This window comes from Nanorana parkeri, unplaced genomic scaffold, assembly GCF_000935625.1.
Source record: "Nanorana parkeri isolate BGI_ZX_2015 unplaced genomic scaffold, ASM93562v1 scaffold1688, whole genome shotgun sequence".
Taxonomy (NCBI): Eukaryota; Metazoa; Chordata; class Amphibia; order Anura; family Dicroglossidae; genus Nanorana; species Nanorana parkeri.
The window spans coordinates 284,437-295,312 of NW_017307956.1; the positions used below are offsets into that span (position 1 = coordinate 284,437).

A 10,876-nucleotide genomic window follows, 5' to 3' on the forward strand; every position below is an offset into this window, starting at 1 on the left:
ATTCTGCGCAGTGCTTTACATACACCCCATTCATATCACTCCCTGCCCCAAGGAGCTTACAATCTAAGGTCCCCATCCCATATGCATACATACAGGGCCAATCTAGACAGGAGCCAATGAATCCACCAGCATGTCTCCTGAGTGTGGGAGGAAGCCGGCATACCAAGAGGGTATGGCTGGAATTAGAAATGAGGACACCAAGTGCTGCAAGGCAGAAGTGCTAACCACTACGCCAGGGGTAGGGACCTCAGCACTCCAGCTGTGGTGAAACTACAAATCCCATGTGGCATTGCACGACTCCGCCCAGAAGCAAAGCAAACATTTCCCAGCACACTCACCAGCCGGCCTGCGAACCCCCCCCCCAAATAAATAAATAAATGACTGTCCAAGTTTTAGGGTTAAATACAGAGGTTTTAGTTGCATCACTTTTGCAAAATATGTGGAAGCCGCACTGCCTGGTCAAGGCCCTCTCTATAAGAGCCGCCATCTTGGAGCATATAGAGCAAAGGAAGAATTGGGTGCAGGTTTGCCAGGAGGCAGCCCAATCCTCCTTAAAGACACAGGCACACACCAAACTCCTCTGTTTTTAACCTGCTAGTTATACAGAGTGATTTGGTTTATTTTTGCATGCCGGTTGATGAGTGTGCTGGGAAATATTTACAGTTCCTGGGATTTGCTCCACGTTCCAATGGAGCCGTAGTTTACAGAGCGGGGCTTCGGGATATGAGGGAGCACATGACCTTGGATTCAGGTGTTCCGTGACATTTCCCGGCTACTAAATATTCCGCGGTCACCTGTTACTGGGATTATAACAAAGTGGAAGCAACTGGGAACAACAGCAACTCAGCCAGGAAGTGGTCGGCCACGTCACATGACAGAGCGGGGTCAGCGCATGCTGAAGCGCACAGTGCGCAGAAGTCGCCAACTGTCTGCAGAGTCAATAGCTACAGACCTCCAAACTCCATGTGGCCTTCAGATTGGCACAACAACAGTGCGTAGAGAGCTTCATGGAATGGGTTTCCATGGCCGAGCAGCTGCATCCAAGCCTTACATCACCAAGTGCAATGCAAAGCGTCGGATGCAGTGGTGTAAAGCACGCCGCCACTGGACTCTAGAGAAGTGGAGACGTGTTCTCTGGAGTGACGAATCACGCTTCTCTGTCTGGCAATCCGATGGACGTGTCTGGGTTTGGTGGTTGCCAGGAGAACGGTACTTGCCTGACTGCATTGTGCCAAGTGTAAAGTTTGGTGGGAGAGGGGATTATGGGGGGGGTTGTTTTTCAGGGGTTGGGCTCGGCCCCTTAGTTCCAGTGAAGGGAACTCTTAAGGCATCAGCACACCAAGACTTTTTGGACAATTTCATGCTCCCAACTTTGTGGGAAGAGTTTGGGGACGGTCCCTTCCTGTTCCAAAATGACTGCTCACCAGTGCACAAAGCAAGGTCCATAAAGACATGGAGGGGGGAGTTTGGGGGGGAGGAACTTGACTGGCCGCACAGAGTCCTGACCTCAACCCCATAGAACACCTTTGGGATGAATTAGAGCGGAGACTGCGACCCCGGCCTTCTCCCCCAACATCAGTACCTGACCTCACAAATGGTCCAACATCCCCATAGACGCACTCCTAAACCTTGTGGACGCCTTCCCAGAAGAGGCGGAGCTGTTATAGCGGCAAAGGGCGGAGCCAACCCAATACTGAACCCTACGGACTAAGACTGGGGCGCCAGTAAAGTTCATGTGCGTGTAAAGGCGTCCCAATACTTTTGGCAATATAGTGTATCTCCAGATGCCGTCACACTGCCCTGACATTAGTAATACATTCATTAAAGGGGTTCTAAACCCTCCCGGTTTTTTGCCTATATCTACTGCTATCAAGCAGTAGATATAGGCAAACAGTTTAAAAAAAAACAAAAACCGCTAAAACAGCGGTTTAACTTACCTTTTTTTCTTTGCGCGCTCCCGCGCCGAGAATCAGGAACTGCTCGTACGGCCGCAAAGGATCTTGGGGCGGGCGCATGCGCAGTTCCGATTCTCGGCCGGGAGACGAGCACAGAGGAGTCAGCGCTGGATCGGAGGGACAGAGGAGTCAGCGCTGGATCGGAGGGACAGAGGAGTCAGCGTTGGATCGGAGGGACAGAGGAGTCAGCGTTGGATCAGTGCCATTGACTTCAATGCACCACCACGCCCCCTCCAATTAGGGTTGCCACCTGTCCAGGATTCACCCGGACAGTCCGGGTTTTGAATGCTGTGTCCGGGTTTCATGGCAGCTGAAACCCGGACACATGATGTCAGGCAGACAGGGGCAACCAAAATTAAGATAGGGGCTAATGGCCCCCCACTAAAAATAGTCTTGACAGTGATATTTACAAGAGAATGGGTGACTCTATGTACATATGAGTAAGCCATAATCCCCCCCCCCTAATGGCCCCCCCCAAAAAAAAATTTCAGTGTATCACTAGAGTGTTCGGGTTTCGCTGGAAGAAAAGGTGGCAACCCTACCTCCAATCCCAGAAAGCAGTGAGCCGGCCAGGATGCGATCCACTGCGTTGCGGCACCGGTGGGAACTAGCCCTTAGACCAATCATCTCAACCTCAATGTACAGAAGTCACGTAGGCAATAAACTCAAAATCCAATAATAGGTCAAATCACACTTCTTCCCACCCTTCCCAATGAGGAAATATGAAAAAGGAAATGAAAAACAAACATAAGAGCAAGGCAAGCAAGCAAAGAAGAAACAAAAACTGAAAGATCTGCCAAGGCATGTGCCAAGGAGCCAGCCCCACAAGCCACTCATGAAAAGGGTCGGCCAAAAATGAATCAAAGGCCAATACCCATCATACGTAATATTGTTTTTTATTGGAATAATAAATGTTTATTAAGAGTTTAGTACAGGTAACATAAAAGACAGGCAGACATAGGGATCAGCGCAGTTTCGGAGCATGCAGTCGCAGTCCCGCATGAGACATATCCCTCTTAGAAGGGAGGTGATCTAGCAGGCGCCTGACCTCTCCCCCAGAGCCATCCAGGGTAAATTCCTCATCAGAGGAGACCTCCGGGTCCGCCAGGACGGGAGACATGTCGGCTGGCTGGGAGGATGGTGAGTCAGGAGCAGCAGGGGATTCCCCACGTGTAGCCGGCATGCGGCCCGCAGAGCCGGCAGATCGCGTGTTCACTGGAAGAAGCTGCCGATGCTGGCTCTTGGGGTCCGGTCTGGTGCCCTGGGATTTCTTACCCCTCTTGGAGCCCATGGCAAGTGGTGATGGGGCACTTCAGCAGCGTTGCCCGGTCCTGGATTGCGGAGCTAAGGACTACCACGTCCGGCTGCCACCATTGATCCCACCATACGTAATATAATCTGAGAGGCCTCAACAGATGAAGAAGCATAGTACACACAATTCCATACGGATAGAGTCTAAGGTAAGCAGGATGGAAGTGTCAATTCCCTGAAGGCCGGGGTCTCCATATACAGGATCCAAGGCGTCCACACTGCATGGAATCATTCTAGTGAATCATAGACATTCCTTCTGAACCCAGTCTGTCAGCTTCAGGACACTGGTGGTCCCCCACTGTCTGGGGATCAGAAATCTGAGAATATGAACCAGGAAGAGTAGAAAGGAGGGCTACCTGGGGGATTCATCCACTGTGCCACTGGTTACCTAACGGTGCGGTGTATCGTTCTTGTGAATCATAGACGTTCCTCCTGAACCCAGTCTGTCAGCTTCAGGACACTGGTGGTCCCCCGCTGTCTGGGGATGAGGGTCCTAGCTGCCGCCAGAAAAAAATCTCAATAAATCTTTAGAGATCTGAGAATATGAACTAGGAAGAGTAGAAAGGAGGGCTACCTGGGGGATTCATCCACTGTGCCACTGGTTACCTAATGGTACACCGCAAAGACCATCTTCCAAAACCGGCGGATAGGTAGACAGGACCACCAGACACCCAGAGAACCGAGGAACCACATCTCCAACAAGCAGGATCAACAGCAGGAAAGATACGATGTGATGCCTTTGGGCAGGCATACCACCTGGATAACAATTTAAATCCCTTCTCCTGTGTCCCGGCAGCCCTAGTCATCTTATGGGGAACAACAAAAGCCATTATCCACCTCATCCCAAGTAAGTGTCATCCCCAACTCAGATTCCCAAACCCTAATAATACAATATTTCTTTCATGTGTTGGAGGGTTGGGGGGTGTTTGGAAGTTTAATGTGGTTTGTAGACCTGGGTGCCATCCTTCAGTCTGTAGTTGGGGTATAATGTCTGTAATTCATATTACGTTCCTTGTGTTTGCAGTAGATGAAAGCTGAGAGATTAGCTCACCCCTCCCTATACGGAAGAATGTGACTTGACCTCTGCTCTCTTTCAGTTTCGTTTCTCTCTTCTGCGATGGCGTCTGCTGATCTGAGACAGGAGCTGGACTGTTCCGTCTGTCTGAGCATTTATATATATCCTGTAATGCTGAGATGTGGACACAACTTCTGCCGGGTCTGTATTGATCGTGTGTTGGATAAACAGAAGGGGTCTGGAGGTTATTCATGTCCTGAGTGCAGAGAAGAGTTCCAGGATCGGCCTGCACTGCACAGGAACATATTACTGCGTAACATAGCAGAGACATTCCGGTCTACTCAGCCAGATAAGGAGGACTCCGGGGTCCTCTGTACTCAGTGTATTCACACCTCTGTACCTGCTGTGAAGTCCTGTCTTCTATGTGAAGCTTCTCTGTGTGACAAACACCTGAGAGTCCACAGCAAGGCACCAGAACACGTCTTATGTGACCCCACCACTTCCCTGGAGAACAGGAAATGCTCCGTCCATAAGAAGATCCTGGAGTATTACTGCACTGAGGACTCGGCCTGTATCTGTGTGTCCTGCAGGCTGGATGGGGAACACCAGGGACACAAGGTGGAGACTCTGGATGAGGCCTCCGGGAAGAAGAAGAAGAAACTGAGAACTTTTTTTCAGAAACTGAACACAGAGAGAGAGAAGACGGAGAAAAGAGTCCGGAGTCTGGAGGAACGCAGGAGGAAAGTACAAGGAAACGCAGCTGGTGTAACAGAGAGAGTCTCTGACCTGTTCAGAGACCTCCGGAGACGTCTGGAAGACCTGGAGAAGAGAGTCCTGAGGGAGATCTCCAGGCAGGAAGAGCAACTCTCACATCAATTGTCTGACCTGATCCAGAAGCTGGAAATAAAGAAGGCCGAGCTGTCCAGGAAGATGGATCACATTGAGGAGATGTGTAACCTGACTGATCCACTGACTGTCCTACAGGAATCAGACACAGGGGACTTGTGTGATACTGAGGAGGGGGATGAGGAGGACAGAGACATGATAAACTTCTCCATGATGGAGGGGGTCTGGATGTGGCTGGAATCTCACACACATTACACTCGGGGTTATCTGATATGATGAAAGGGGTAAATGTATGCTTCATTATACAGGAAGCTTCAGATATAGTGCTGGATGTAAACACAGCTTATAATAATCTACAGATATCAGAGGACAGGAAATCTCTATCCAGGTCAGATATAAAGCAGAATCGTCCAGAAACACCAGAGAGATTTCGGAATTCTGCTCAGCTATTAAGCAGCAGGAGATTCTCCTCAGGGAGACATTACTGGGAAGTGGATGTCAGTAGATCGGATCAGTGGATAGTCGGTATGTGTTATCCCAGTATAGAGAGGGGAGGATACCAGTCATGGATTGGACACAATGACAAGTCCTGGGGTTTATACAGCAATACAAACCAGTGTTCCATAACCGCAAAGAGATTAAGTTACCTGACAAAATCTCCAGTAACAGAGTCAGGGTCTCTCTGGATTATGAGGCCGGGCGGATCTCCTTTTATGATCTGTGTGACCCGATCCGACACTTACACACGTTCACCACCACCTTCACTGAGCCCCTCCATGCTGTGTTATGGGTGGGGAAAGGTTGTATAAAGATATCTGGGCAGGGTCAGGACATTGCAGGAAGTCAGCCCAGAGACGTTGTATAGGTTAGAGAACAGAATCCATTGGTTTGTGCAGCCGGTGAGTGTTGCTACAATAGTCCCTTTATTTGTGTGGTTATACATTCGGACAGATTTCAGCTATTAATGCAAAACGTTTATTTTTGGGACCATTAGACATAAAGAGCACAAAGATTTTGAAATACAAAGAGTATCTGTGTCATGAGGCAACCAATTCAAACCTGCGCCAGCAAACGAAAGTTGAAAAAATGAACATTTCAATCTGATGATGTATTTGTTGAGTGATGACACAGATAATTCTTATTTTACACATCTGACTTCCTGTCCGGTAGTCCCATAGAACCGTGTTTCTCAACAGGTGGGCCATGACCCAAAAGTGGGTGCCCTGTGATCAGTGGGTCCCCGCGTGTCTTCCATTGCACTAGGTGAGAAGCTCCAGTTCTCATATGTAGGGTGCATGTGTGCGTGAGATTGTGTTTGTGGTTGTGTGTGTCTGTCAGTGTTATTGAGGACCTGTTCACACTAATACAGTGCGGTAATCACACAGTCCCCTGCGATCAACGCACTGTACCACACAATCGCACCTACAGTGTGTTCTTGTACGGGAGGTGCCTTGTGTTGCTATTCATTTGAATGGCGACCCAAACGCACCTCCGGCTCACAGTTCGATCCACACCATACCCCTATGCCAAACGTTCCAGCACGGTGTGACTTGGGTCGTGAATTAATGACCAAGGACAAATGTGGGTCCTGAGGTTACACAGGTTGAGAACCACTGCCCTAGAATATCACTGTCCAGGCTGTACGCAGGTCTTTGACTTTTGGCCAAGTCAGCATTAAGCCCTACCTCTTCTTGGCACCAACACCCGCCCCGTTTCCAGTGCTAAGCCCCCATGACCTGCCAGTTATGGTCATAGAGCTGCCATCTTGTATCTGTCAGGTTTGGAGTTCAGGCCAGTTGAGCTCGGTACACACGTTCAGAATTTATTCAGAACTTTCGGAATGTCCCTTCAATTTTCTAACAGTTAATGGGGTCAGATTGGCCATCGATTGAAGGGAAATCAGGGGAGCAGGATGGAGGATGAACAAAATTGGGACAGTGAATGTGGTTTTTGTTCTGGAAATGCCATTCATTTCCAAAAATCAAATGTTACAACAAAAGGAAACTTCACTTCTGATGGCAATATCAAGTGTTCGGATGACATTGTTTGTATGAAAGATCATATAGAAATCTACCAAAGTACAGCCAGCTTCAGCACCCCTCTGGAGGCAGGGGGAGGGTGATGCCTTTATCCAGGACAGTGGTTCTCAACTTGTGTAACCTCAGGACCCACATTTGTCCTTGGTCATTAAGCCGCGACCCAAACCGCACCACCCTGGAACGCACTGCATTGCGTTACTTCATGTTCCAGTGCAAGCGATCATACTGTGGGCGGGAGGTGTTTTTGGGGTGGCATTCAAATGAATGGCAACGCAACGCACCTCCCGCACCAGAACGAACAGTAGTTGCAATTGCGTGGTAGTTTGTGAATAAAACACTGACAGACACACACACAGCCACAGACACAATCTCACACATTGATAATCCCCCCAAAAATGTAGGGGTTCAGTGCTGGGCTGCTGTACTGTGACAGAGCTCCATCCATAGGTGCATTGCTTGTACAGTGAACCAAACTAACTTGCGCTAACGGAAATAGTAAAACTAAATTAAGATGGATTAAAATTTAAAATAGATATTAATATGACCCCGGAGCTAAAATTTCTAAAACCAAAAAGGAAAAAAGCTGCTGAACTCAGGCTAAAAGCCTACAGAATAATGGTGTAATGAAGTGTACAGCGCTAAATGCCCTTCAGGAAATTAGATAACGGTAGGGATCATATGGTGTCACCTCCGTGTCAAGCAATCGTGAAACAGTGTATATATAATAAATATTTGTGTAAAAACTTATAGTACGTTATAAAATGTGTCAGCAGGTGTCATAAAAGGCGTGTCATACATGAACCTTATTAAATAAATAAACAAAAATCTTCAAAGAACATGTGTCATATATGTGAAAAAAATATTAATGTGAAAACAATATTAAATAAATAAATAAACATGTGTCATATATGTGAAAAATAAATATATCACAATCTAAAACAGTCTGTGTTGTTTTCTTTTGAAAATAAGTAGAAGTATGCACTTATAATATAAAAAATGCACCCAAAGTTCTTAAAGCTCTCCGATCTTCAAAACAAAAAAAAAGCCCAGAAGAATGAGAATCAAAATCAAAATCAAAAGAAATGTCCAATATTATGAAGTGTCCAACGAAAAAACGATAGAAAAAAAAAAAAAAGCAGGCAGGTCCCCTATAGGGAATGCACTCACCAGATCCCTGATGGTCGAAAGCCTTTATTCTTATCCAATGGAGGCCGAAGATGTATGTCCACGCAAGGGAGCTGTAAGCAATGCATGTATAGTTGGAGCTCCCTCACAGCCATACCCCCAGCCCACCCCACCTCAAGCTGACACTTGGCACAAGGCAGCATATTTTGAATGGCTACTTGGCACGAGAACTGACACTGGGGGAGGCTTTGGAGCCTCTCACCTAGCGCACTAGAAGGCATGAGGCGACCCACCAGTTGAGAACCATGGATGATCTATTGCAGACTACGGTCCCAAGACCAAACTGCTTTTGGGATTGGCATTCCATTCAAAACCATATCAGTATAAAGGGTAACATGCATACAGGTACATGAAGCAATACATCTACACCAAGGTGCAGTATATCACACTATGTATCGGGAATATGATTTGATTTGAAAATATGCTGGATATAAAGTTATTGAGAAATGTTTAGTAATGACAATCTACAAACACATACTTCTAGATACTTCCTCCCCGTTCTTCTCACAGCGGCCATTTTTACTAAGGGCAGATTAATCCATCTCCCTTTACTTCCTGGAACTCTGGCACATGTGACTAGGTCATGTGACCACACACATCATCTCAGGGGAGGAAAATGCCTTTCCCTGAGATCTCCTGAGATTACAGATGAGATTTCCCAGCATTGCTCTGCTGATGTCACCTTCCCAGAATGCAACGCTTGGCCACATTACCACACTAAGGCCCAAGAGGACCAGGAAGTGTAAAACCAATAATTGTAAGTGAATAAAAAATATGTTTGTTTAACTAATGAATGTCAGATGATCTGATATCAGCACGCAGAGCTGCATGCTGAGGTGATTGTTAGTGAAAGGGGGTAAAGGTTTACTATAAGACAAATATATATACATATATCACACTATCCACAATCTATGGAATCCAATTAGAAAATGTGTGAATCATTCAGGTGAAAGTTGTGTGAATCTAGGGTGAGGAATTTATAAATAGAGTGTAAAAACATAAATGAATGTTTACTTTCTAGTTGTATTTTAGATAAGATGAGCGAAAAAGATCTTTATAGGAAATATGATAATAAATTAAATGAAATAGAATATAAACATCACATATGGTGGGGGGTTACACATGTGTATATACAGTATATATATTTGGTGGTTTCTGTATTTGTGTATTTGGTGTAACTACTAAAATATAATAATAAAAATGTGAGAAGAGACATCTGACCATTTCTATATTTCTTAGTTGCCGGGGAGGGCACAAAGGGGGCAAATCTGCTACAGAATACTATTACAGGCACTGGGGGGCCTCAGCTGCCATTATGATGTGCGAGGTCCCTTGTGTGTCTGTGCCTTTAAGGAGGATTGGGCTGCCTCCTGGTGAACCTGCACCCAATTAATCCTTTCCTATATACGCTCCAAGATGGCGGCTCTCATAGATTAGAATTAGGAACACACTACACAGAGGGGCCATGACCAGGCAGTGTGGCTTCCATTTTCCAGGCTGGATGCTGAGTGTGCTGAGAATTTTTCGTACTGTGTGAAACCCCCTCCATGTGTCCGTCGCTTTAAAACTGGTTATGAATTGATGAGCGCGTTTGCCATTTGTATTGTCTGCCCAGAGGCAGATACATGATTTGTAGTTTCACCATAGCTGAAGTGCCAAGGTTGCGGCCCCCCTATCACCCATGTGCTTTTAAAAAAAAAAAACTATTTATAATCAACATGAGGTCTGTGGTGACGGTCATGTACATGTCTCTCTGGGGCGGCTTTGCTGGTTCTTTCTGCTTTGTCTTTCAGGTTACAAGCTGCCTGCTGTTGCTAGGAAGATTTACCTCAGTTGCTGGACAGACCTACAGTCAGCTGAGCACAGGATTGGCGGGAAAACAGCTGACCAATGAGTGTAACCTTTCCCCTCTATAGTCACTCCTGTCAGTGGGCGGGGTCAGCAGTTACCTCAGGACTGCCAGCTGGACTCACCTCTGGATTAGCTTCAGAATTCCTTTTGGATCTTTCCAACTGCTCACAGCCCGGAATGGATCATTGACTTCAGTGTGACTTCAGAGGGCGGATTCTCCTGATGGGGGGAACCGGCTCAGACATTTTATCTATTCCTGACTACAGCCGCCTCTTCCATTCCATCTGTGGACCCGGAACCTGCATTTGTGTCTCTCATTACTGATGTGCCGGCCTCACCCTGTGTACAGCATTGGGGCCTATACCTGAGGTCAGCCAGGAAACTCTTCATTTGCCTGCAGACGGTCCGGAATTTGTAGCAGGACTTTTAGCAGCTGCATTAGGACTGTCGCCTGTGACTAGGGAAGATCTGAGCATTGCAGTGCTGCGTGGTCAATATTTTTGTCTGCGAGGTCATCACTCTCCAAGGGACGGCCGGGCGGAGGATTGTGAGGCCAGATCAGAAGTGCCACATCATCACTGGGCCCGGCTGCCACTAGGACTTGTCAGGGACCAGGCGTGTTGGACCGCAGACCTGATGTGACAGAACGCAGGCCGAGGGGGGGGGGGGGGGGG

General features: G+C 47.2%; 1 protein-coding gene across 1 annotated transcript; it reads left to right on the forward strand.

Annotated features, from left to right (window-relative positions):
• The first annotated feature begins 4,383 nt into the window (after positions 1-4,383).
• Positions 4,384-5,406, forward strand: LOC108799308 (E3 ubiquitin/ISG15 ligase TRIM25-like). Its single transcript, XM_018571157.1, has one exon. It carries the CDS (start codon positions 4,384-4,386, stop codon positions 5,401-5,403), a length of 1,020 nt encoding a protein of 339 aa, XP_018426659.1. The 3' UTR covers positions 5,404-5,406.
• The last annotated feature ends 5,470 nt before the right edge of the window (positions 5,407-10,876 follow it).

Coding starts and splice junctions, on each gene's coding strand:
- LOC108799308 (XM_018571157.1), top strand. CDS start 4,384: ATGGCGTCTGCTGATCTGAGACAGGAGCTGGACTGTTCCGTCTGTCTG.